The sequence below is a fragment of the Cornus florida genome, unplaced genomic scaffold (genome assembly GCF_030987335.1).
Source record: "Cornus florida cultivar Cherokee Brave unplaced genomic scaffold, ASM3098733v1 CherokeeBrave_3.0.0_Hap2_Chr04, whole genome shotgun sequence".
NCBI classification, from domain to species: domain Eukaryota; kingdom Viridiplantae; phylum Streptophyta; class Magnoliopsida; order Cornales; family Cornaceae; genus Cornus; species Cornus florida.
In genome coordinates, this window is record NW_026775574.1 from 58,515,070 (window position 1) to 58,543,037 (window position 27,968).

General features: G+C 37.8%; 3 protein-coding genes across 3 annotated transcripts; all 3 read left to right on the forward strand.

Moving 5' to 3' along the window:
* Nucleotides 1-16,877: 16,877 nt before the first annotated feature.
* LOC132305014 (uncharacterized) lies at nucleotides 16,878-17,786 on the forward strand. The gene has a single exon (XM_059802700.1). It carries the CDS (start codon nucleotides 16,878-16,880, stop codon nucleotides 17,784-17,786), a length of 909 nt encoding a protein of 302 aa, XP_059658683.1.
* Nucleotides 17,787-18,352: 566 nt separating this feature from the next.
* LOC132305015 (uncharacterized) lies at nucleotides 18,353-18,739 on the forward strand. The gene has a single exon (XM_059802701.1). It carries the CDS (start codon nucleotides 18,353-18,355, stop codon nucleotides 18,737-18,739), a length of 387 nt encoding a protein of 128 aa, XP_059658684.1.
* A 1,160-nt stretch (nucleotides 18,740-19,899) lies between these two features.
* Nucleotides 19,900-21,056, forward strand: LOC132305016 (uncharacterized). Its single transcript, XM_059802702.1, has 2 exons — nucleotides 19,900-20,517; nucleotides 20,589-21,056. The coding sequence occupies exons 1-2, from the start codon at nucleotides 19,900-19,902 to the stop codon at nucleotides 21,054-21,056; spliced, it is 1,086 nt and encodes a 361-aa protein (XP_059658685.1).
* Nucleotides 21,057-27,968: the final 6,912 nt, after the last annotated feature.

Here is a 27,968-nt window from a genome sequence, read left to right on the forward strand (position 1 = left end):
AAGAAAGAAAGTTGCAAAAGCAATAAAAGTGAGGACTTCTCCCAAAAGGTGAGAAGTAGGAAAAGATTAGATGGCGGTTGTTTTGATTTGTAACCTAGTTGATTTGAGCTTGTAAGTCCGTAGGGGTGTTTGAACGCCTAATGCCTTAAAGCCGTCTGGTTTAGGAGTCATTGACCTAACGCTCGACCTCATGGATCGCTAGAAAGCTTAATAGATCACTACATTGCACTATGCTTCCATCTTTGATCCTTAGGATAGTAAAAAAATAAAATAAAAATAAAAATAAATAAATCGAGTGAAAAGAATAAGCGCACCTAGACCAATAAAGATTTAATAAAAGGTCCACTCTTTGTTTTGATGATCGGTACTAGATTTGTGTGCTAGTTTGAGGATAAGGATGTGATTATTTCTTTAGTTGGCTTAGATAGCAACACACTTGATGCCGGTCCACTCAAAAAGGATTCTAGAGTTGTTTCGATTTTTATGATCATTTTCTTGATGTGTGGAGGACCATACTTGTTTGCTTGATGTTGAAATTTTGGGAGATTGCTTGGAAATGTTTGAAAATTTGCATACTTGAGGTAGTTTTCTCCCAATGCTTGTTTGCAATATTGGTACCTCTTTAGTAAGAATGAGCTTAATGTTTGTGGGTATCATTTCTGAAAACCGTCACGAGACTTCACTCGTCCACTAGGGGTAACTTAGGGGTTTAAAAGGCTTGTTGCATGTGCTAAATGCAATCGTGTTCTCTATGAAAGTGGCGTTATCTTTTTATTGCTTTCTAGTTCATAGTTGTATAGTTGTTCATTTCATTCCTTTACTTTATAATTCATTACTAGGGACTAGCAATATTAAAGTTTGGGGGTGTGATGAGCGTTGAAAAGTGCTCATTTAAACACCCTAAGCGAGGGTATTTTAGTCCATTTATCTATCTTTATTTACCCATTTTAGTACTTATTTGTGTTTTTGTCTATTTTAGGTCAATAATGTTAAAACGGGCTAAAAATGGTTTATTAAGGCCTTTTTGGAGTCAAACTACGTGTTAGTGAGAATTTAGAGCAAAAGGGGGCTGATTTGGAGCAAAAAGAGGCTGATGCTGAAAATTTGCTAAGTTGGATCGATCCAACTTATTTCTCTGATTGATCGAACTTTCTCTAATCGATCCAACTTATTTCTCTAATCAATCGAACTTTCTCTGATCGATCGAACTTTTTCTGAGATCGATCGAACTGTTCGCGAAAGTTATTAAAAAATAGATCTGGATCTCATTTCAACCCAACTCCGGCAAAGCTTGTAAGGGATGATTCTAGGGCTGAGTTCTCACATATTTGGGCTCTCCAAGCCTTATATATAAGAGGGATTCAACCATTTTTGTTTAGAGATTCATATTTTACATTGTAATTTCTATTTCTTCATTAGTTTTCTCTCTCTAGAAAGTTAGAGATTAGGGTTAGAAGAAAAGAGGGAAGTGGAGGCACATCTCTAGATCTATCTCTAAATCCACTCTCTCTCTCTCTCTAGAGCTTCAAAGAAGAAGAAGAAGAAGATGGAGCCATGTTTGGAGCTTACCCTTGAGGGTTTCATGACCACATCTACCTCCTCCATGATTAGCTAGATCTATACTTAGGGCTTGGATGAGCCCTAAGTCTTGTGTAATCTAAACCCTTGTATTTCTATTTTTGGGGATATATATATATATGTTGTTGTGATTAGTGCTTAGCCTTGTGATTGTTGATTTAATTCTTCCTATTGATTCGCTATTTTAATTACATGTTGTCTTATGTGTGATTATTTGGGAATTGATCTCTACACTAGATTCTCTATGTTGGTTGCATGTCTATATGTGATTAATTAATGATTTAGTGATGATTAAGCATAGGTTTTCATTAAATGGGATTGTCAATTAATTTGATGGATTATTCTTATGCTTTGATATTCCATGGCTTATTATTACAAATTCCATAATTCTCTAGATTGATGTGTGCTACAATTGTGATTAGTTTGACGGGTTATGCTTAGAATTGATGGGTTGTGCTACACTTAGTTTAAGTAGACAATTCATACTTTAATTTGATGGTCCATGCTTAATATTGCAATTGGTAGTCGCATTTTGTTCACAACAATGTATTCCTCATTAATGGAAAGCAAGTGGTTAATTACATGAGCTTAGTGGTGATTCCAACACCCTAAGACCTCTCTTCATATCTCTTAAATCCCTATCTCTCACTAGTTTACTTTACTTGCATTTTAATTAATTGCCTTTTAGTTTAATCAAACAACCCTCCTTTGCAATCTTTTGATGCATTTGAGTCGAAGTTGAATTACAACACGTATAATCTCTTGCGACGATCCCTTCTCACTCATACTACATAGTATAGGTGTTAAGCGGTTTATAAATTTAAAGTATGATGCCCACTTGATACTAATTTCCAAACTCAAAGTGTTGTGCATTATTTTGTGCACACGCTTGGGTCGCATCAAGTAAAACACTTAAAATAAAATTAATTAACCTAATTAATTAATTTTCTCTAGATTTCGAAACAATTCCAAATTTTCTCAAATTCACATATATTAAAGAACATACTAAGCCCTAATTTAATATCACATTACAAGTTGATTTTATGCTAGCTACAACCATGTGAATTAAAATTTCATACAAGTGAAAGATCAAATAAAAGTTGCAATACTTATTCAAATCCTTTCAATTTAATATATATTAATGAACATAATAATGCTTAATTTAATAGCATGCCACAATTTAATTCCAAACTATATACAACCATGAGAATTAAATCTTATACAAAAAAAAAAAATCAAATTAAATTCTAGATTAATTACAAAGGCATGCATACATGTTATATAAGCTTATAAAACAATTAATATAAAAATTATATAAATTTAAAACATCCCCTACCTCACTTTTAGATGAAATCTCAAATCCCAATCGGAAGGAAATTGGTCCGAATCCAACGATACTTCTAGGTTATGTCGGGGACTACGAGGGAATCAAATTTAACCCTTATGGCACCATGAAAATTCAAACCCGAACTCAAAATCCGAACTCAAAAATTGTCGGAATTGGCCTCTAATAAGGGGGAAATGAGGGTCTCGCCAAGGCCTGCGATAAACACTAAGGTGCTACGGCATTTTACAAAAGGGAACAAGGTTAATTTGAGAGTGGAAGGGTGGCAGTCCCCTTAGGCTGCCATGGCTGATCTACAGTAGTGTGAGAAGAAGAGGATGAAATGTTTTTAATTTTATAACCCCCCTATTTATAGTAAAACCCTAAAAGTACCCCAAAAGGGCTCCCCGGAAAAGTGAAATTTGTGCAGACGCGCTCAAGCGGTAAAAACCCGTGAACAAAAAAGAACCAAAATGAAAAAAAAAATGAATAATGGAAGAAACGGCGTTGAAAATCGAGTCCCGTGCAGAAAAAATGCCCCGAACAAGTTCGGCGACAACCGGGGCTGAAAACCCTAAAATTGGGAAAAACAACCGTAAGAAAATTCTAAGATTACACGACTTGACGAAAAGTGAAAATGAATCCCGTATGAGGATTCAGGCTCAAAATGAGACATTTTGTAATAACTTTCGTTAATTGCACAATAACCCCTACAAAAAGGGATAACTGCAAAACTGCTCAGAATGAAAATATCTTCCAAAATATATTTTCTTAAAAACCCCTAATCAAAATATCTCCAAAATATATTTATAAAAAACACGCCAAGAAACATCAATGTGTTTAAAGAATCATTTCATCCATGCTCCTACGGGAGAAAGAAACAACCGGCGAGCTTTTTTCCAAAAGCAAAGCTACGCATTTTGAGAAAATCAACTGAAATGAAAACTCGTGAAGTCAAAACTCAACTCCGAACAAGAAAGGTGAGGTTGTGCCAACAAAGTGACAAATGGGAAAAGGACGAAAAGTGAATAGTGTCAAAAAATGAAAATGTGGAAATGACTCGATCCTTAAAATGAATCTCAGAAACCATTTCTAAACACTCGAGACGACACTAAGTGATGAGTAACCAAACTCAGAAAAGAAAATTCAACGGAAAAAATTTATCCGTAAAATTTCAGAAAAAGAAAAGGAAAGAAAATGACCGGGTCATTACAAAGATAATGTAGCCACTCATGGATGTGGTTTTGCAACACTCAAGGGTTATCTTCATGGTTGAATTCATCTCCTTCTTCTTGGTCTTCTTGGTAGAAACCCTAGAGAGAGAGAGAGAGCGTCTTTCCCAAAGTGTCTAGTCTTCTCTAATCTTTTGCCAAGAATGTTCAACTAACCCTTTTTCTAAAAATGGTTAATTCCCTTATATAGGTAGCTCAAATGACACCCCAAATGGTCAGACCTTATGCATTAAGACCTCCAAATGATTGCACCATGAGAATACCTTCAATTGGGCTTGAATTCTGTTCTGCACGATTTTTGAGGCAGTTCAATCGATCACACTGTTGCTTCGATCGATCAAAGTATGGCGGCCCATTTATTTAGATAAGGACAAAGGCTAAGATATTTATAAGGAAAAGGACAAAAGTGGTTATAAGGATAAGATCAAAAGGTTTGATCGATCGAAGAAAGGTTGGATTGATCGAAAAGGAAATTTTCTTGAGGATAAGGATAAGGGCTCGATCCATCATGGCAGGTTTGGAACGATCAAAGTGTGATCGATCACAGTAAGGTTTGATCGATCTAATAGAGACAATTTCTATCTTTTTGCTTCCACTTTGCTCCTTCTTTCCACTAGACTTTGGATTGTCTTTTCCAATGCTCCAATTCAGCTGATTTAGCTCATTTTGGGATTAAGAACCTGAAAAGGGGGAAAAACGAAAAATAAGACTAAAGCGAAAAATTAAGATAGAATAAGGTCCTAATATACTCAAGATTAAGGATTTAAATGAGCACTTTTCAGTGCTTATCACTTCGTTTAGAATGTGGAAAATGTTAGAGACTGAAGATGTGATGGAAACAATCCATTTGTTTATGGTAAAGTCAAAAGTGTGATAGAATATCTTGATGAAATGCTATTTTTTTTTTTTTTTTTTAGAAAGTGGGAAAGAATATAATATTTTGGGAAAGTGAAAAAAATATATCATATTTTCAATTGATAGATATATTATATATATTTACAATTGTTTCATGATTATATTCCTTTCTTTTATCTTTTTTTCTTTTTCTTTTTTGTGTAAAACCGTGAATGGGCTTTTGGTTATATATATATGTGTGTGTGTGTGTGTGTGTGTGTGTGTGTGCGCACTGTCAAATTTTAGAGGGGCAAATTATACGGATATAAAAATCTTTCCATATAAAATTTTAAAAAATTAGAAGTTCATTGGGGGCAGCCCCCACTTGTCTCTTTGTGGCTACGCCACTGTGTGCCTTCGAAGATTATTCATGAAGAATAAATGGGCATGCAGGCTCATCAAATCATTTCAACTACCACGAATGGTGTTGTTCTGCAAACCATAAGTCTTACTTCAGAAATGCTTGATAAGATGGCAACACAAGAAAGTCATGCTGTAATTGAATTATCCATATCTAATTTTTATATGTATACATCTTATTTATTGAAATGAAAACTTTGCATTTTATTTATTAAGACATACTCATTCTTTTACTTCTTTTTTTCTTCTTTTTTTGTTGTTATTGTTGAACAGGTTAATCCTCATCATTGGAATGAAAAGCCTGCTCAAGTGGTTAATGATTTTCCCACCCTTATAGAGAATTCATTTGAGGTAATTGAAAGGTAATTGTATTACCCTTTAATTGACCTTTCTAAATTGCCGAAATTCAACATTACCTATTCTTTTTTCTATATAATAGTACCATCCAGGCCATCACATGCTTATGAACAACAATTCACCTTTGCAAAATCTCAACTTTGGGCAACTTTTATAGGTTTTTGAATTTACTTGTTAATTACATTTATGCATATTGATATGTTTTTTTAAAAAAAAATTGTACATCATTCATTGTGCTTCAAAGAACTATGAAAGATTTGGGTCCAATGCTTCAACTTATGGTTGCTCTTTTAGTAGTGAAAACAATATGGAGCCAATGATTTAGTCTTTAAGGTATATAATTCTATGAAAAGTTTTAATTACGTTTGAAAAATAAGTAGTTATCAAATTCATTTCAACGTATCTAAAGCTACTTTGTTTTTAATGCTGTAGGTTCTTTTTGAAGTGCTTACAATTGCATTAAGTTTGAAATAAAAATTTGAAGAAATTGTTGCCACCACCAGCTTTTTAGCGTCTCTTTTATTTATTTTTTTTATCTGTTTTCCTTATGTACTAGATTGGAATGGCAGATGTACTTTTCTCAATCTCAAGTTACGTTTTTCAACTCTTTTTTGAGACACTTATAATATCATTGGTATTTTGTTTGGATTGGAATTACTGAAAATTAATTATTATAGTCATTTAGGAAAAAAAAAAATTCTTAATTTATGATCAACATGGCCAACTCTTGCTTTGTGCCTTCCAAAGAGATCCACAAGTGATTCAACAAACTGAATGTGTACTTCAACAACTTTCAAAATATCAGAGGGACATAATTTCCTAACAATTTGATTTAAAGTAGAACTATTTCTGGAAGTTTGAAACATATTTATCTAATTTTATGCTATTAAATGTGATTTAAGTATTGAATCAGAAGGTAAGGCTCAAGAAAAAAAAAAAAAAAAAAAAAATGAAGGCTAACAGTCAATACATCTACCTGTTCAAGTATCTCAATTGTCCCTTTCAAAAACGTAGTCTTAATTAGTGAATGCAATAGCATGTGCATCTTAACTAAAAAGTTGTTAGAAAAATATTATTATAGGAACACTTAAATTACTCCTTGACAGAATATTTGATATGAGAATACTCGTCATCTCAATGGCAAGTTAGGTAATCATGCTCCAACTTGTGGGGGAGTATTGAAAATTTAATGGAGTAATAAGTGGAGAAAAATCTTTGATTAATTGATGTTGTTTCCTATTATTGAAAATTTGGTGTTTATAATGACCTGATCATTTCCCTCTTTTTTTTTTTTTTTTTTTGGCATTTTTCATTTTTTTTCGTCTTTTCCCGGTTTCCGTTTTCTTTGCATAACCTCATTTTTTGTGCTCGGATTTGATTCCGACTTTGCATACATCCACAATATTTAAATTCTATGATATGTATATTTTTGCTTTTGTAGAAAAACATGCTTGATATTTATTTTTCTTGTAAAAGGCATGGATGAATAGTTTCTTAGGAAACATTCTTGACTTTTGGGGTTTTAGTGTAATTATGTAAAGTAATTATTTTTCGTCTTGAGGATCATTTTGCAATATAATTTGGAAGATACTTTGGAAAAGGACCTTTTTGTAATTTTTGAAAAGTGTGACAAGTGTCACACTCCTATGGAGCCACTTGTAAACATTGTGATAGAACCACTTGGAGGCTTAGTATGATAACACATGGAGGGTGGAGATCCACCCACTTGTTGGCCTAGGATAGGTGCACTTGTTGGCTTGGATAGTTGACAAGTGTAGGCTTAGGATTAAGCCTAGGAAGGAGCCATGGATTAGTGACAAGTGTAGGTTCCAAATTTAGTCTTGCACTTAGTGTATGTGAAGACCATGATGTAAGAACACATAGTGAGTGGTTCCAAATTTAGTCTTGCACTTAGTGTGTGTGAAGACCATGATGTAAGAACATATAGTGAGTGGAGAAATACTAAATCCTCCACTCACCTCATTTCATTTTTTCTTCTTCATTTCCTTTACTCTCAAACCCTAACCTAGCCACCATTGAAGCAAAGCTTGGCTAAGAGCTTATTACTTCATTTTGGCCTCCTTCCACTCACCTTAAACCCTTAACCTTGGGAAGTAAAAGTTTCCTCTCACTCTCCTCTACAAAACCCTAGACTAGTTTTTTCGTTTTAAGCTTGGTTGCTTTGGATTATAGAAATTCAATTCTCTATTGAGGTAGGGGTGGTTGTATGTTTATCCTCTTTGGGTTTTATATATATTGGGGCTTGATGTATATTGATTACATGCTTTTGGATTCTTGTAATTGCATATAAGTAAAGATTTGATATGCTTGACTTAGGATTTATGATAATAAAGCGTGTATATGACAATTAAATTGAATAGGTAGATTGTTGTTTAATGATTTTGTGACGGCCCTGGTTTTTCAAGCCAGTGTGTCCTGTGATGAACTGTAGTTTGACCCGATAACGGATCCGAAATGCGGAAACGAAAGCAGAAAACAAGACTCTAAGAAGTCAAAGTGACCTTCCATGAGGTCGTGGAACTCAATGAGAACTGTTGCGGAAGCAAAAGATCAAAAATATGACAAATAAGCCCCCAGGGGTAAATTGATAATTTTATAAAAATATGGACTCGGGTGCCACCGAGCACACCGCTGGAAAGACACGAAAAATTAATCAAGATGGACTCAAGAATCGCATGATTCGGAGTCCGGACGAAGGAGAAACGGCATAACGAAGAAAAACAAGCACTTCAGGCAAAAAGGGTAAACTGGTAATTATTTAGAAAGATCCGAGTGCAACCGAGTACACCGTTAGAAAGGCAGCAAAAAATTAGTCAAGTTCAAAAAACACTTCACTCAATTTGGAGTCCGGACGAAGGAGAACGAGTGGAAACAAAAGTCGACATCACTACGTCGAGACGAGCACCCCACGAGCACCCCGACAAGCACCATCACATGCACCGTGACATGCTAAGAAATAAAACAATTCAGCCAGAACTGAAAGCCGAAATGAGGTTCGAAACGAATTTTTCTGGAAAAACACGAAGAAGAACCCCTAAAATCGAGTTTTCTACCCGACAAAGCGGAAGGAAACGAAAAAAATCACTGCAAAATCCCCAAAATGCCCCTAAATCAGAACTGGACAAGAGGGCAAAAAGCTGCTACAGTGATTGTCCTGATTTGAGAGCAGAAACGGGCTACCAAATGAATTTTTCTGGAAAAATACGAAAAAGAAACCCCTCCCAAAATCAAATTTTCTACCCGACTACAAAAGAGAAAATGAAAAAAAAAAAAAAAAAAAAAAAAAAAACTCGCTGTAAAATGCCCAAAATGCCCCTCCACGAAATCTGGTAGTGAGGGTGAAAAAGCTGCTACATTGCAAAACTGAAAACTGAACTTTGCGAGGGATTTCCGGTACCAAGACGACATTTTATGAAAAAACACAAAGAAGAAACCCCCCCCCTAAAATCACATTTTCTAAGTAACCATATGAAAACCGGAATTTATTTCCCAAAGAAAAATCCCAAAATGCCCTTAAAACAGATTATGCAATAAAAATGCAAAATGAGTCCATAGGAGGCTCAAATCACCAAAGATGAGGTTTTTTTTAAAAACGATCATGCACACAAACGTAACTTACCAGTTTGGATGTGCTACAATGGTCCACGGCTTAAAAATATCGCCGATGCAAAATTTGACCCCCCCCACGGCCAAAAAGGCAAAAATGAACTAGAAATGGGAAATTTGAAAACTAAAATTAACAAATGATTTCAAATTACCATTTGGCCCTTGGCCACACTTTATACATGATTAATGAGACCCTATGAAAGAATAAAAATGGAATTCCCACACTCGATGCTACCATGGTGAGACAATGACTTGTGATTTTTCAATATTTTCATAATATTTTATGAAGTCAAGAATTACATAAAATGCAATATAAATGTCATTGGCCTCCGGCCTCATCTCATACATGTCAAATACATTGAAAAGAATATACTTATGTACACTTTACATATATGGAATCAAAGAATACAAGTTTTGACATATGAGCTACTAATAGTATTTCATGGTAACATTTTCATGAAAATGATACTTCAAGTCTACGAAACTTCCATGGCATAATGTGCATCCCAAATTAAGGTCCCTGTACCTGAAAAATGTCCCCACTACGTGGGTGAGTAATATAAAGCTACTCGTAGGAGGTGAGCATGCATCAACCTAACATTTTACAATAAGATCACATTATGGTGAAACATGTTAAAAGGGCTCATGCCACCTAACGTCTATGTCAAAATGAGACTCAGGGATCATTCTAAGCTACTCATGCAATTGAATTGAACCACGGTATACAAGTATACATGCTCAAGTATGCAAGTCAATATTAAAACATAATATATGATATACAAGCATACATGTTCAAATACCCTAAATCATGTTAAACAAGATAAGCAATATCAAACATACATGCACAAGTATTCGATATATAAAGAGTACTCATAAATCAAGTATACAAATACAAGTATACAAAGCTAAACAAAATACGCATAAGACAAGTATAGATGGCACAAGTATACTAAATGCAATTTAAACTCGCGGAGCAAATATACAAGTTCAAGTATACTAAATAGGATTCAAATACCCAAAGTAAGCATCAATTCTCAAGCTACAAGTCATCCATGATTAACAACTTGAAATTAAATGCGAAATCAAATAGTGAAAAGATTAGGACATGCGGTTGTTAGACTAAGCAAGTATTTTCGGGTAATTACGACCCACAAGGTACCACCTAGTGCGCACTTATGACTTAGAGGACACTTGTCCACGTATTAGAGTCAATCCCTAACCATCACATAAATTATGTCCTCACAAGCTTTCCAAAATCAATAAGTTCAAAACTTATACAAAATCAAATGTAAGTTACCACATTCCATGCACAAGTAAGGTTGAATCTATACAAACCATGTCCTAGAATTCAAGTCTAAATAGCATATGATATGTCATGTCCTCAATATACAATTTGCAAACAAAGTAAGAATATTTTACAATAATTGAGCCACATTACCATCCTAAGCCACAAGTACTAAATAAGCCTCAATTTAGTAACTAACTTTCAAGGTAAACAATTGTAATATTCTAACAAGCTATATACCTACACAAGATATATTTAAACAAGTTAAGTAAGTCAATGATATTCTATATCATGCTAAGTCCAATTACCATTTCGAGATGCCACGAGTACTAATTCTACATCTAATTAGTAATATGCTCACAAGGTAATTAATTGTACTACATTTCATGAGATTATCACCTTAATATGAAAAGTCTCTAGATTTCAAGTCAATTCCAAATAAACTCAAAGTAATATATGTTAAAGGACATAGCACGATCTTCACATATATTATACCCAAAATCAATTTAAGTGACTACAACACATAAAATAAAATTAATTAAGCTAATTAATTAATTTTCTCTAACTTTTTAAACAACTCCAAATATCCTCAATTTAATATATGTTAAAGAACTCACCAAGGCCTACTTTAATATCATAATACAAGTTGATTTCATACTTGTTTTAACTATATAAATTAATCTTTCACAAAAGATAAATATTAAATAAAATTTGTAATTCTTATTCAAATGCTCCCAATTTAATATATGTTGATAAACATACCAAAGCCTAATTTACTAGCATGCCACAATTTAATTATAAGTTATACACAACCATATGAATTAAATCTTAAATATAGAAATTAATTAAATTAAATTCTAAAACTTGAACAAAGGCATGCTTACAAGTAGTATATGCTTATATAACAATCAATACAACATAAATATAAACGTAAGACATCCCCTACCTCAATTTGAGATGAAAATCTTAAAAGCCACCAAAATGAAACAGTTCTAAGTCCGACGATACTTCGGGGTTTTGTCGGGGACAACATGGTGAACATTAACTTCCAAAGAGGACCTACCAAAATCCTAACTTGACCTCAAACCCGAACTCAAAATTTGGCCAAAAACGGGTTCTAATAAGGGGGAAAGATACGCATCATCAAGATAAACACAAAACGCAAAGGCCCTACGACTTTATAACAAATGGAAGGAGGTTTAATTGAGAGAAGAAGGGTGGCAGCCCAAAGGAAAACCCTAAAAGTGCCCCGAGCGGGCCCCGCCTGGTCTGAAAAAGTGAAATTTGAGCAGACGCGCTCAAATGGCAAAACTCAGTGAACAAAAAAGATTTAAAATGGGAAAATATAAACAACGGAAGAAACAGCGTCAAAAACTGAGTTCTGAGCAAAAAGTTATGCCCCGAACAAGTTCGGCGGCAACTAAGCCAGAAACCCTAAAACTGGGGAAAAACGACCAGAAGACAATTCTAAGAGTACACGACTCAACGAAATGTGAAAATGAATCCCGTACAAGGATCCAGGCTTAAAACGAGGCATTTTTGCAATAACTTTTATTAATTGCACTAATGACCCAGAATGAAAATATTTTTAAAAAATATTTTCTTAAAAACCCTTAAAATAAAATATCTTCAAAAGATATTTACGAAAAATACCCCAAGAAAAGAAAAAGATTCTGAAAAACTAAGCATCCATGCCTCTATGGACACCGGGAGATCCAAAGTACTTTACTGCAAAAGTAAAGATACGTATTTCGTGAAAACCACTTAGAATGAAGATACATGAAGTCAAAAACCAACTCCGAACACAAAAAGTGAGGTTTTGCCAACAAAGTGACAAACGGGAAAAAGACAAAATAGGGAAAAGGACGAAAAGTGAATAGTGTCGAAAAACGAAAAATGTAGAAATAACTCGGTCCTTAAAGGAAGTTGTCAATCCAAAGGAAAGAGTCTCAGAAACCATTTCTGAGCACTCGAGAAGACACTAAATGACGAGAAACTGAACTCAGAGAAGAAATTTCAACGAAAAAAAAAAAATTCATCTGTAAAATTCTGATGAAAAAAAGGAAAGGAAGGAAATGACCGGGTCATTACAGATTTGCCTAATACTTATGATTTCATTGAGAGTTTATGATGAATTTCTTGTAAATGCACTTATGTTGTTAAGTAATAAAGGTTTCATTGAAAGTTTAGTATAAAAATCTCGTATACAGCACTTATATTTACTTGTAGGTGAATTTGCATGATTAGTGATTGTGGCCTACATGGATAGTAAATTGACATAGCATAATATGTAGTATCATTAACTTGCTACTTTAGACATGCATGTAACCTTAGGGGCATGGTTTGTGTGGACTCACCCTACTTGTGCTTGGTAGATAGCTTCATGTATTATGAGTGTATAAATGTCATAGATTTGTAGATTTTTGGAAGCTTGTAAGGATATGAAAAGGGTGATGGTTAGGGTTTAGCTCTAGTATGGAGACAAGAGTCTTCTAAGTCATAAGTGCGCACTAGGTAGTACCTTACAAGTCATAATTGCCCGAAATAACTTGTATGGTCTCGAGACTACATATCCTAGTCTTTCATTATTTGATTTCGCATTAAATTTCAAATTGTAAATCATGAATTTCTTGGTATTGTGAAATTGTGCTTAAGTTTTTAAATGGTTAAGTGTACTAGTGTATGCACACTTGGATGTCATACGTTTATCATTTCAAATAATTGTATAGCTTGAGATGATCCCTTAGAATACCTTGAGAACATAGACGTTAGGTGGAATGCACCCTTGTGATGATCTACGTTTGGTTTGCATTATACTTAAAACTATAGGGTATGTGCATGCACCACATCTTACAAGTAACTTGATTACTCACCCTAGTTGTTTGGGTTGTTTTTCAGGTAAAGAAGCACTTTTCTTGGATGGTTGATGTGTTTAGCTTCTTTTGGATAACGTGTTGTGGACACACTCTTTTAGCTATCATGCAAAGTGTTTAGCATGTGCTTTGTAGTATTTTTGATATCTAAGGACTTACGAATTATGATTTTGGACAAATGATATGTAATGAGGCTTAGAGCCATTATAACATGATTCAATATGATATTTATGTTTGTTGATATGTTCATATGTTCATTAATTCATAGAAATTAGATTTTGACTCATGTATAAAGGTAGAATGAATCCTATAAGTTCCAAAGTATGATTTTCATGATCAACAGAGTATCAGCAAGTTTTTGAGTCATTTCGGTCGACCGAAATGGCACATATTTTGAATTCTTTTTGAATAATAAACTCTAATTCCGGTAGCCAAATTCACTGTTTGAGGCACAATTGGTCGACCGATTCTCTACTTCGGTTGACCGAAGCAACTTCCAATTCTTCTTTATTTTAGAGTCCATTTCGGCCGACCGAAATGGCAATTCGATCGACCGAAACACCATAGTCATAGATGCCTGGTAGCTTGTTTAACAGCATTATTTCCCCAACTTCAAACGATTCTTTCATTTCTAGTCCAAATGGGGTGATTCTTGAACCCTTACTCAAGGATTTTAAGTAAACTTTCCAATGGTACCAATGCCATTCTCAGATTCTAACCATAGTGAGGGTTATTCATGTTTTAATGAGACAGTGCGAGATTGTACTTGAACCAGGAATGGGGGTCTTGTGGGATTCTTAGCCAATCGTCTTAGAAACCCTTGGAACGTGGTTATACGATTAGATTAGGTTGAATAAACCTTTTACCTTTTAATTCCGCATTTCGGATTCGTTACCGGGTCAAATATCGGGTCTTCACTGACTCACTGGGTTTGGAAATGCAGGGCCATCACAATGTTACCAGAGGAATCAATGGAGAAAAATCCTCATTGTTTCCTATTTTCTAATTTTTTCCATTAGTATATCAAATATTTAATTTAAGGTTTCCTATAATAATATTTTCCAAATATAACATCTTCTAACACTCCCTTCAAGTTGAAGGGTGCATGGAAATAACCCTCAGCTTGCATATCAAATTATGAACAGATCATCTTCCAAGGATTTGGAAAAAGACAATAAAACTGTTAGAGACACGGTGAATGCGAAGAACAATGATACCGAACACACCGGTAGCCCAAACAAGTCCACATAGCACTGAACACATGGCGAAGGTTACGAACAATGCTATTAAATATATTAGCAACCTCATTGATTCCTCCATTAAATCTTCAATAGAAGTTAAGACTAAAATCAAAGCTAAATTCTTACAGCCATGTTCAAACTTCATAGATTGTAATGAATACCATGAAAATCCATAACACCTAGACAACATTTTGGGAACCAAAATAAACACCCAAAATGCAGGAAATTCTAAGCATAGTATGCCCAAGATCAATAGCCTTTTGCAATGTAGTCTTCGATGGCCTCTAAGCATTCTTGTTTTCTTGTCTTCACATTGTAAAAAAAAAATATTCATTAAACTTGGCGTAATCATACTTAAATAAGTAATAACTATTCATATTAAAGACAAATAGGATAAGACTTCCACATATTTAAAAAAAAAAATCATACGACACACCCACACAATACCAACTTACTGACAAAAAAAATTATTTGGTTGGAAATTGTAAACAAAAATAAAAAAAAAATTAAAAATTCATTGCCATTACCACTAAAATAACAATCATATTAGAAGATGACTATATTCTTGATCATATATATAATTGCAATTTCTTTGGTTGGAAGATGACTATGTTTTTAGTTATTTAATTTGTTTAATAGGATTGCTATTTTAGTGGTAATGGCAATGAATGAATTTGTTTATTTATTTTATTGAATAAATAAATACACAAGAGATTTTATTCAACCAAATAGGCAAAGTCATATATATGATCATTGAAGCCCCATGTCCACCAAGTAAATAACAACTAGGAAAGAAACCTAACCAACTTACAAAGGGAACAAAAGTTACAAATGCAATTCGACAAAGATAAATGGAACAGAATTAAGCATAAAAAACCAAAAGCAGCCATCATTTACCTAAAGAGAGACATGAAAAACAGGTAAGAACAACTTTCTTCGTAATCCACCACCACCCCTTTATTCAGTAAAATCCATATAAAATATAACTGCTGCCAGTAAACCAGCAAAGGATGTACAACCCATAAGACCTGATAAGTAATATAGTTCACTGAAGACACCAAAAGTGACCTGGGCTTGGGACGATCCATGTAGCCAGGAACAAGTCAGGTAGAGGCAGCCGAAGTAGGAGCGAATCCTTACTGGATGGGCCCAGGACTAGGAGGGCAGTAAGAAAGTCCACATTGGGATGAAAAGAGTTGGGCCCAAATGAGAGGAAAGGAGATGGGTTCAGCCCATAAGAAGGAAGTCAGTTGGTAAGCCTCATTAATGATTGTAACCGTCTATAAATAGACGGAAATGAGTTGGAAAAGGGGTTGGAAAATTTATTTGAAGAGCATTGTTTCTCTCTCTAGAATTGGGGGAAAATTCTATGCTTCTTCAATGGCGCCGTCTGTGGGAACGATGAAAAACGAAGGATTGATTGATGCTTGATCCAAATCGATCTAATCCGAAGTAATTTGAGAAGATGATGATTGATCTCTGAAGGGTTGAAGCAAGGACGAAGAGATTGTGATCTGTCTTGCTGAGTCTCGGTTCTAGTTGATTTTGAGAAGTTGGCGTCAGATCTAAGCAATTCAGATCTGTGTTGGTATAGGTAAACTGCGCAGTTGAGAGTTGTTGAGATTGTCAAATTTAGCGAGCTTGTTGCTGAAGCAGTTCGGATCCGCTGATAACAGTCGGAATTCAACTAATTGAAGTCCAGATCTGGTGTGTTTGCATTAGCAAAGCTCAGATCTAATTTTAGATCTGCGATTAATGACTTTACTCCGATCGGGAATGATGATCGGAGGAGAGAGCTCGAATCCATTGGAGAATGGCCAACAGTCAAAGCTCGATGAGTTGATGAGTATGATCGAAGCCTTGAGAAGAGAGAACGTAGAATTATGAGCTGGAATGGAGCAGCGAGATACTCCTGCTATCCCAAGGCCACATCAGCTAGGAGAGGGAGTCCAGCCGTTCAACGTTGTTCATTAAAGTGATCCAGAAGGTAACAATCATGTGGATCCTCATCGTGAGGGAATTTTGGCAGATGGTCTACCTCCAAATGTCCGTCAGGTGGAGGAATGAGAGGGATCAATTCATTTGGATCCACATCGTGAGCGGATCATGCGAGAGGAGGCACCAGTGTTTGATTTAAATAGGGGACGACATAGGCGCGATAAGCCTCCAGAGTTTGGTCATCACAGGATCGCATCACCATGGCAGACTGAGTTTGCAGGGGACATGACATCTGATCCACCCTATCAGCCTTCAATGGCAACGATTGATTACAGGAGTACAGAGAGGAGATCTTCAGATGATAGAGTTCCATCACGATTCTCAAGGGAGAATGAAGCACTCCGTTCATCGGCTAGAACAGTTGCATCTCCTTTCACTGATGAAATCCTAAACTCGCCAAATCTAAGGAAATTCTCCATGCCGGTCTTCATTCTGTTTGATGGAACCACCGACCTGATTGATCACATCTACCACATTCAGTTGAAAATGGCTCTGAACACAAACAATGATCCTCTGATGTGTAAGTGTTTCCCAATAAGTTTGGCTGGTCCAGCCCTCAATTGGTTTAAGAACCTGGCCCAAGGTTCAATTGTAAGTTTCCAAGACTTATGCGACAAGTTCATAAGCCAGTACTATGGGAATAAACGCCCGACTAAGGACGTTTCAAGCCTCTTTACAATGAAACAGCATGAAGACGAACGACTCCAAGCTTTCCTCACCAGGTTCAATCTTGTCAAGAGCATGGTAATGGAATGCCATCCGTCCACGGCAGTTCAAGCATTCAAACTCGCGATGAACCGATGGACACCGTTCCACACAAGCCTTGTGGTGAATACGCCAAAGACCATAGACGAGCTGAACGAAAGGGTTTGGAAGAAGAAGAGGCAACTAACGCAAGAAAGACATCAATTATCTCAACAGAGGAGAAGTCCAAAACCAAGATCCGGTAGAAACAAGCTCAGCCACAATGACAGACCTCCTAGAAGGCCGAGAAGAGGCCCAGGGAGGAAGAGTTAATCACTCCACTTAAAGTTACTCTGGCAAGGCTATACCAGGAGAACAAAGATAAGTTTCGCCCTCCCTTACTAATCAGACAACCTCTTGAGCAGAGGGATCAATCTAAACATTGTGCTTTCCATAGTGATTTTGGTCATCAGACTAACAAATGCAGGAACCTAAGGAGGTAGGTAGAGATGCTGATCGTAAGGGGGGAATTGGCAGGGTATGTTTAGGGGCTAGCACAGGGGAAGAACCGACCGGCTAATTAGGTCAAGAGAGCTCAGAAGCAGAATAACCATAACACACAGCCCGTTCGGATCATAAACGCAATTCATGGCCGACCTGAACAGACAACAGAGTCGGAAGAGTTGATCAGAATGCGATTACGCCAAACACAAATGAAGAGGAGAATTGGCAGTGTGCATACCTTACATCAGCAGAACACATCTACACAGATAAAGTTTGATAGAACGGACCTGCTGTGTATTTAGACCCCTCATGAAGATCCATTGGTTGTTAGTTTGACTGTAGCAGAATGCCTGGTATGAAGAGTTCTGATTGATCTAGGAAGCAGTGCGAATATCATGCCTAGAGTAACATTTGATAGGCTGGAAATCAAGCCGGAAAGGCTTAAACCCACAAGAAATCTGTTGCTAGGGTTCGATGGGAAACGGGTGGACCCCATTGGCATGGTAGAGTTGACTGTGCAGGATACTGAAAGAGCCTTGACGGAGATATTTATAGTCGTTGAAATCCATCCCTCCTATAACCTTCTGATGGGAAGAGGGTGGATCCACAGAGTCCAGGGTGTTCCATCAACTTTGCATCAAGTGATGAGGTGTTTGAGTCCAGATGGGAACAAAGTAATTGACATTCATGGAGATCAGGTTGCGGCCAAGGAATGCTACATTATAACTCTGAAGTCTGCTGGAAAAGGAAAAGCACCTATCCGCTCAGCTAGCCCCAGATAGCAATTACAGGATCCTCTACCTAGCAATCGTGGGGAGGAGGAGACTTCGGCCTTGATTGAAGAACCTTTTGTTGACGCACAGATTGACCGTGAGAAGACAGACTGAACAACTAGAGTAGGAGCAAGGCTTGATGAAGTGGAGAAACAAGGGTTGGTTGTTTTCTTGTCTCAGAATGCAAATGTGTTTGCATGGAGCCATTCGGACATACCGGGAATCAATCCTGTTGTTTCTTGTCATTCCCTTAACGTAGATTCGAATGCAAAACCTGTAAGGCAGAAGTAGAGAAGGTTCGTTCCAGAGCGTAATCAGATTATTGCTGAAAAAGTTGATCGGTTGCATGATGCAGGGTTCATTAGAGAGGTCCAATACCCAGTTTGTCTCTTGAATATCGTGGTGGTACAGAAAAAGAATGGGAAATGGAGAGTGTGTATTGACTTCACCAATCTCAACAAAGCATGCCAGAAGGATAGCTTCCCGTTGCCCAAGATTGACCAGATGGTCGACGCCACTATTGGATATGAATGGTTAACATTCCTCGACGCTTACTAGGGGTACAACCAAATCCCTATGGACCCATTGATGAAGAGAAAACCTCTTTTCTTACCGAGCGAGGAACTTACTGCTACAAGGTCATTCCATTTGGTCTAAAGAATGCTGGGGCTGCTTATCAAAGGCTGATCAGTAAGATTTTCAAGAGTCAAATGGGGAAGACTGTGGAGGCATATATTGATGACATGGTAGTAAAGAGCAAGAAAAAGAAAGATCACCTGGAACACCTGCAAGACTTGTTCAGCGTGCTGAGGAGATATGGCATGAGGCTCAATCCAACCAAATGTTCATTTGGCGTCAATTCTGGTTAATTCTTAGGACACATGGTTAATCAGAGAGGTATTGAAGCCAGCCCAGCTCAGGCAAAGGCTCTGCTCAGCAACGCAGATCTAACGACGGTTAGAGAGGTGCAAGCACTCATAGGAAGAATAGTTGCACTAAGTCAGTTCATTTCTAAGTTGTCTAACCATTGTAAGCCATTTTTTGATACAATACAAGGCCACAGAAGGCAGGCCTGGGGGGATGAGCAAAGACAAGCGCTGACCAGCTTGAAGGAGTATATGTAGAACCCTCATATCTTGTCTGCTCCTGAGCTGAATGAAAAGTTTTTTATGTACCTCGGTGTGTCCAGCATAGCTACAAGTGTCGTTCTGATTCGCTGTAAAGAAGGAAAACAGTTCCCAGTGTTCTATGTCAGCAAAACAATAGCTGAGCCAGAAAGGAGATACTCAAAAGCTGAACGAGTGATCCTGGCTTTGGTAAATGCAAAAAGGAAACTTGGGCATTACTTTAAGTCCCATCATGTTGTCGTTTTGACCACCTTCCCTATAAGGACGATCCTACACAAGCCAGATCTGTCGAGAAGGATGACAAAGTGGGTCATAGAGTTGAGCTCGTTCGACTTAACTTATGAGCCCAGAACAGCCATCAAGGGACAGGCAGTGGTTGATTTCCTACTAGAATATGATGTTGAGGACTTGGTGGAAGATCATGAAGACTCCTCATGGAAACTTTTCGTCAATGGCTCATCAAATCAAATGAGGGCAAGAATTGGGATCAAACTCCAAACACCAGAGGGAACCACACTAAGCCAAGCCATCAGACTTGAGTTCAGCGAAACCAATAATGAGGCTAAGTATGAAACATTGTTGGCTGGACTGAAGTTGGCAAAGGAATTAAAGGTTAAGAGTTTAGTTGTTTTCAGCGATTCGCAGCTCATAATCCGGCAGGTAACTGGAGAATATAGAACCAAAGATGAAACAATGGAAGCTTACCATTCACTATTCTGCATGAAGCGAAGGACTTCGATCAAATCAAGTTCATCCAATTGCCGAGAGAGGATAATGAAGATGCCGACCGATTGGCCTGTAGTGCATCTAGTTTTAGGGAAATGTTGGCTAGAGTTATCCCGGTTGATGTGTTGAACCAGCCATCCATTTTTACTGAACCGTCCAGCTCGAACCCTTGGCAGATTAACATTATACCATACGAGCCAAGCTGGATTAATCCAATCCTGACTTACATACGGGATGGTGTGCTGCCAGAACAAAAAGACGAGGTAGGGAAGATCAGGTCAAAAGCGGCGAAGTATGCTATTCTACAAAATCAGCTGTACAGACAATCGTTTTTGGGTCTATATTTAAAATGCGTCACCCCCACAGAAGCGAGGCAGATCTTGCGAACTATCCATGAGGGTGTATATGGCAATCACTCGGGGGGAAAATCCCTAGCGCATAAAGCGATGAGTTTTTGGCCGAACATGTCATGAGATGCAGAAGAATTTTTTAGACGATGTGATAAATGCCAAAGATTCGGACCATTGATCCACCAACTACCTAAAGACTTGCACGTAATGGCCACGCTATGGCCTTTCACGCAATGGGGATTGGATGTGGTTGGCCCTCTGCCGACCGCTAGATCGCAAAACAAGTACGTTCTGCTAGCCACAGATTACTTTACTAAATGGGTGGATGTAGAGCCATATCCAAGTGTGACCCAAACTCAAGTGAGACGATTTATCTAGAGCAATATTATTTGTCATTTTGGCGTTCCAAGGTCGATTGTTATGGATAATGGGACTAATCTCGATAGCAAGCAAGTGAAAGATCTGCTAGAAGAGTATGGAATCAATCAAAAGCTGGCAGTGGTTAACCATCCGCAGGCAAATGGACAGGCTGAGATCACGAATAGAACAATCTTTGCCTGTATCAAGAAGAAGCTTAAAGATGAGAAAGGAAAATGGTTAGATGAGCTTCCAAACGTCTTGTGGGCCTACAGAACGACCCCTAGACGGCCGACCGGGGAAAGCCCGTTCGCCATGGCATACGGCACCGAGGCTGTAATACCAGTCGAGCACTTAGTTCCAACTGTTAGAAGCTTAGCCTGGAATCAAGAGCATAACGATAGCATGCTGAGGTTTAATCTTGATCTGCTAGAAGAGAAAAGGGACATGGCTGCAATAAGGCTGGCGTCTTATCAGCAGACACTCATGAATAGCCATAACAAAAGGGTAAAACATAGAGATTTTGCCCTTGGCGATCTGGTTCTGAAAAAGAAGGTGGGAATAGTTAAAAAGATGTTTTCATCATGGGAAGGTCCATACAGAGTTGCGAAAGTCCTAGGAAAGGGGGCATACGTTCTGGAGACCATGGCAGGAAGGTTAGTTAGTAAACCATGGAATGACACATCTTTAAAAAGGTACTATTAGTAAAAGTAGCACTTAATTCTGAACAATGCACGTTTTGACTTGCATTAGCAAGTGTATAAAATTTTCAAAAGTTATGAAAGATTTATGAAGGAAGTTTATCTTGCCTAAAAGTTTGATCAACGTTCTTTCTGCTGAGCAAAAATGAATCTATGCCGAGTGGCAAATGGCATTCTAGCCGAGCGCCAGGCACTTAGCAAGTCAAGTGGCAACTGGCACTAATAGCCGAACGCCAAACACTTGCTAAAAAATGAGCATATGCCGAGTGGCAAGTGGCATTCTAGCCGAGCACCAGACACTTAGCAAGTCAAGTGGCAGCTGACACTAATAGCCGAACACCAAACACTTGCTCAAAAATGAGCATATGCTGAGTGGCAAGTGGCATTCTAATCGAGCGCCAGGCACTTAGCAAGTCAAGTGGCAGCTGGCACTAATAGCCGAACGCCAAACACTTGCTAAAAAATGAGCATATGCCGAGTGGCAAGTGGCATTCTAGCCGAGCGCCAGGCACTTAGCAAGTCAAGTGGCAGCTGGCACCACAAGCCGAATGCCAAACACTTAAGAAAATTAAAATGTGAAAACTGGAACTTGAAATTAAAGAACAAAAAACAAGTATTGAGTTGTCATATCATTCAGGGTTAAAGAATGTAAGTTTTGCCAAAAATAGATATTATTATTTCCTTGTAATTCATTACAAAAAGACCTTAAGGTACATGGCCTGATGTTCTAATAATACATGGAGGTACGTTTTTGTTTTTTTTTTTTTTAAAAAAAAAAAAAAAAAAAAAAACTACTGCAGTTGTATTGCAGAGTGTCAGTCAACATGTTCCCCTCCAAGCTCAGCTGCATTGTTCCCTCCATTATTATCCTCTGGACCATTATGATCCTCTCCATCATTAGTTACACCATCATCTTTGGAGGGGGAGTTAAGATGAATCACCCCCTCAGCTAGCGTGAGTTTGTCAGAGGCAACCGATGAGGAGGGGATAATAATGGTGATAGGAAAAACGTTCAGTGGCTGAAAGGGTGGTATAACCCCTGAGGCTGCAACCTCTCTGCATTCAATGAAGATGTTCTCAGCAGGGTCGCAGGGTGGATTCTAGTAGTTGCTTGGTGGATGGATGTCCGAGGAAGCGTCAAGTTCATCCAGACCAGAGCAAGAGCTAGACTCACCCTCAGGGGGAGAACGGTCAATAAAGCCATCTCTATACCCTTCAGCATACCTGAGAGCACTGGTTCTGGTGAAACGGGCAAAAAGAGCTCGCATGCCACCCTCAACTCTGCCAATCAAACTCAGCAGAGAAGAATGGTCATTCAGAAGCTTTTCCTTTGAATTTGCATGGGTCAACCGTTCAGCAATGATTGTATGCTGAAGGTCACCCTTCTCAGTCCTCAGCAAATCCCTTTTAGTCAGGGCAACACTTTTTTCAGTCTTCAGGGCATCAACTTCATCCTGAAGTGAGTCCCATTCGGCCTTAAGGGCCTCCAGCTCAGCTTTCAAAGCGTCTCTCTCATTTGCCACAGCATCCCTTTCAGTTTCAAGTTGGTGGTTTCCTTCTCTGATTCACTCAGCTTAGACACAAGCTCAGTGTTTCTAGCCTCAAGCCGAGTCTCTGCTTTAACAGATCTTTTAAGGACAACAGAGAAAGACTTGAGTTTCTTGTTCGGAATCTCAATGGTTTTTTGAAATGTGAACATCCCAAACAGAGTTTGCACAGAGGTGGGGTGGTTCAGGTCAGTTCAGTCACTGAATAGTAAAATGGAAAAGAGATGTATCTCAAGAAAAAGAAGAATTACCTCAACAGCAGCTGCTGGAAACCGCCGGAACATCTCACCAAAGGACATCTTGTTCAGGATCTCAAGGTCCTTGGGAGTCCAGAAGCCTTTATAGAAGGCAAAGGAAGTGAGAGGGTCCTGATATAAAGAGTCTGTAGGGCCAATGGCAGAGCCATCCTCACGGCTGAGCAGAGGGCACCATGGAAGAACAGACGGTGCTGAAACCAGAGGTTCTGGCAGAGTCACCTTCTGGTATGAAAAGCTAAGGTGGGGGCATGGGTTCAGTAATCCTAAAGGTAGGCATCCTGGTTCTCCGAGCTGGAGGGACGTTGCCTTGATCATGACCGCCCTCAGGCATTGGCCTTTTGCCCAGACTTTTCTCTGATGTGCAAGCTCTAACTAGAGGGGACCCTCCATTGCTCTGAAAGCCCCTAGCATCCTGGGTGCTTTATGAAGAAGTGTCAGATAAAGTGTTTGAAGGCTCAGTAATGGGAGCAGAGTGGTCCATAACCTGGGTCTCAGCAGGGATGGATGCTGAAGGCCCGTCAGCAGAACAGTTTGTGACTTAAGTCACAACTAGAACAGTCATAGCCTGCTCTGGAGTGGAGACAACTGTAGAGGATGATATGGTAACAGGTGTGGAAGATGATATGGTGACAGGTGTAGCAGAAGGGGTGGGGGCAGAACGCCTCCTCCTGCTAAAAGATGGAATTTGGATGCTCTCCATTGTAGATCCTAGGAGAGAGATGTCAGAGAGGTTTTCAGGAGTGAGCAAATCTGCAACCGAAGGAACGTTGTTCAGCACTCTCTCCGTTAAGATGTCTAGCCTGGCCTGCAAATGCCGTAAACCAGTTCGTCATGAGGTATTTGAAGGCATCTACAAAGAAGAGTACAAAAATTGGGAAGGCAACTTTCACAGTGGCATTCGGTGGGATGTGTCTTCGGTTTTCTATAGCCAGAGACAGAGCATTCACTGAAGGTAGTTGGAATAAAGAAAGATTGGCCGAACGGAGTTCGCCAATTTCCACTGACCCCAATCAAGTTTTGTCTCTAACCTTTTTCAAAAGAGTTTTTGTCTGTACATATTGATCGTTTTTCAATAAGGTGAAAGTGATAATATTTTTCACTATGTTTGATTCTGTTAATCCGATAGCAGAGGAGGAGGTCAATGATGTCAAGGTTGAGGCCCCTGTCCCAGTTCAGGAGTAAAAGGATTGAAATTACCTTTAAAAAGTTGGGGTTAACCTGCAGAGGGCAAAGTCCCAACTTGCTGAATGCATAACAGAAGGATGGGTGCAGTGGGAACCTAATTACATTCAGATGAATAGCAGAAAACAAAACCTTACCAGGAAAGAGACCTTCACCAGAGCTCTCATCCAGGTTTATTGGGTAAATCCTAAGGGAGACATCATCAGGAATGTTATTTTTGGAGCGAATAACATTCAAATTGGGGGGAGCCATGGAGAATGGGGAAGATTTCAGAGTGAAGGTCTTTCGTTCAAAAAGAATAAAAGAAGAGAGGAACTAACCTTGGGGAGTGAGTTTTACAAAGTACCAGCGACGATACAAGAGCCCAGTCGCGAATATATAACTCGCCGGAGAAACTAGAGAAAGATTGCCGGGAAGTGCAGGTTGATGACGAAGGACACTGGAGAAGATGACAGCAAGAAATAAGGGTGAATAAAGTTAAAAAAGGCAAAGGTTGAGAGGTCAGGGTTTTTAAAGACAAGAAATGGAGGCGACTCGACATACAAAAAGTTAAGACAACAAGCGGTGCAGCAGATCTCGGAGTATGGGTCTTCGTGCCTGCCATTCGATTTCCTGTGTCGTCATTCCGAGCCGTCAAAGCATAATTGTGTCTTTTTTATAATCTCACCCTAATTAATTAAGGGAGAGATTATGGGGGCAGATGAAGACACCAAAAGTGACCTGGGCTTGGGACGATCCATGTAGCCAGGAATGGGTCGGGTAGAGGCAGCTGAAGTAGGAGTGAATCCTCATTGGATGGGCCCAGGACTAGGAGGGCAGTAAGAAAGTCCACATTGGGATGAAAGGAGTTGGGCCCAAATGAGAGGAAAGAAGATGGGTTCAACCCATAAGAAGGAAGTCAGTTGATAAGCCTCATTAATGATTGTAACCGTTATAAATAGGCGGAAATGAGAGGGAAAAGGGGTTGGAAAATTTGTTTAAAGATCATTGTTTCTCTTTCTAGAATTGGGGGAAAATTCTGTGCTTCTTCATTCATCTATGGATGGAATTCATGCCATCCATAGGTGATTAATAATTAGTGGAGCCAAGCTAAAGAAACAACTCAGTATTAGCTTTATTAAGGCAATCATGAGAGGACCAATTATTAGAGAAAATGCAATTATTAAACTCCAATCCTTTACACATTCATCTGTCAACTAAAAAATTAGTATATGATCATTGAATCTATTTATCAAACCATTCCATATTTCTAAATTCACAAAGTAGAATTCATATAACTATACAGTTTGAAAGAAATATATAACCACTGAAACAATCAACAATAAGTCAAAACGTCCAGAACTAATGTGTACTCTATTAACAATCAACAATAAGTCAAGAAGCAACTTTTTTTTTTTTTTTTTCCTAATTGGTACTCACACACACATGTCTCTTTTAAGACTTAAACCCCTGACCTCCCTTTAGGAAATTAGAGGCCGATACTGCTAAGCCACTGGTCCGTTGGTAAGAAGCAACTCTTTTCGAAGTGTTGGGTTTTGCGTTTAGGACTTAGGTAATGATTCACTAATCTATAATTTGTTATGTATTTTAAATTAGGATTTCGGTAATGGAGAAGAGAGGGAAACAAATAACAAACAGTTTACAAGACTAAAGAACATAATTAGAGAGATTTGCACATAAAATTAGGGCTTCGATCCGTAGTATAGGTCCCTTAGGTTTTTAAATTGTAAAATCAATAGCCTTACCTCCAAAACCCAACACTTCAGAAAGAGAAGACATCGAACAAGAACAATGGGCGTTGCTGACATCGTACATCTTTTTCTTCTCCCCCACTAAGCGTTTTAGTTTTTGGGTTTGTGAGGGAAGAGGATGAAGGCTATTTTTTCTTTCTTTTTTTATTTGTATTTTTTTCCTTTTGATATATCGAGGAGAAACTTTTTTTTCCTTTCTAATTATTTGAAGAACTTTTTGCGTGTTATATTTCGTGTTTTCTATCATTTTTCTTTTTAATAATAATATAGACATAGATATATATTATATCCATTTAATTAATTATATTTTTTATTTTTAAGCACACTAGGGTACTTAAATAAAATCTTGGTTAGATATTTTGACCTTATATGCTTAAAGATAGTCTTCTAACATTAATTTTAGAATAATGCTTGCTTTAGGCCGCATAAGAAGGAATCTCTTTCTTATGATGAGGTGACCCAATAATACATCAACAGGTGTTTAAGTTTTAAAAGAAAAAAAAAAATAAAAAATGATAACTACAAGTAATAGAAACTGACCATTTCCTCTTTCTCTCTCACGTAGCGATTTATATCACTTCTGTGTTTTGAATCTAAAATCAAACAATGTTTTTCACTTTAATGAATCGGACCATGTGAGTTATTAGTTGAATTGATTAATGGCGGCTTCTTCATCTCAGGACAAGTAGTTTACCATTCCACCGCTGATAGCCTTCAAGTCCGTACTCCACATTGATGTCGTCCTTTATGGACAGTGGTGGTGGTGGGCTAATGTATTGCTCGTGTTCATCTTTGGTGGTGTTGTTTTACAGCTCCAGCAATGGGTTCAACTCTAAATCCAAGACGCTGAGTTGGAATTTGGAACGATTCCATGGAGCACATCGGTGGCTTTCCCATTATATGAAGAGTAACATATAGATACTTCTTGAAGTTTATATTGCCTGTAGTCGTCATTTTTTTTTTTTTTTTTTTAATTTAAACACTTGTTGATGTTTTATTGGGTCATTTCATTATAAGAAGGAGGTTCATTCTTATGTGGCATAAGGCAATCATTGTTCTTAATTTTATATATAATATTCCAGTAAACTCCATTTTCAAGTAAGTACAAATGATTTTTACAAATTTAGTTTGATTTTAAAAAAAGAAACAAATTGTATAGTACCAGCTAAATTGATTTTTATGGTCATAATCTAGGAAGTATAGATACTTTAGGAGACTAACGACGCGTATAAGATATGTG

Excerpts from the sequence above, each read along its gene's own strand:
- LOC132305016 (XM_059802702.1), top strand. The coding sequence starts at position 19,900 with ATGTACCTCGGTGTGTCCAGCATAGCTACAAGTGTCGTTCTGATTCGC. Across the intron at positions 20,518-20,588 it reads CGCAGCTCATAATCCGGCAG|GACTTCGATCAAATCAAGTT; the intron begins GTAACTGGAGAA and ends CATGAAGCGAAG.
- LOC132305014 (XM_059802700.1), top strand. The coding sequence starts at position 16,878 with ATGCGAGAGGAGGCACCAGTGTTTGATTTAAATAGGGGACGACATAGG.
- LOC132305015 (XM_059802701.1), top strand. The coding sequence starts at position 18,353 with ATGCCTAGAGTAACATTTGATAGGCTGGAAATCAAGCCGGAAAGGCTT.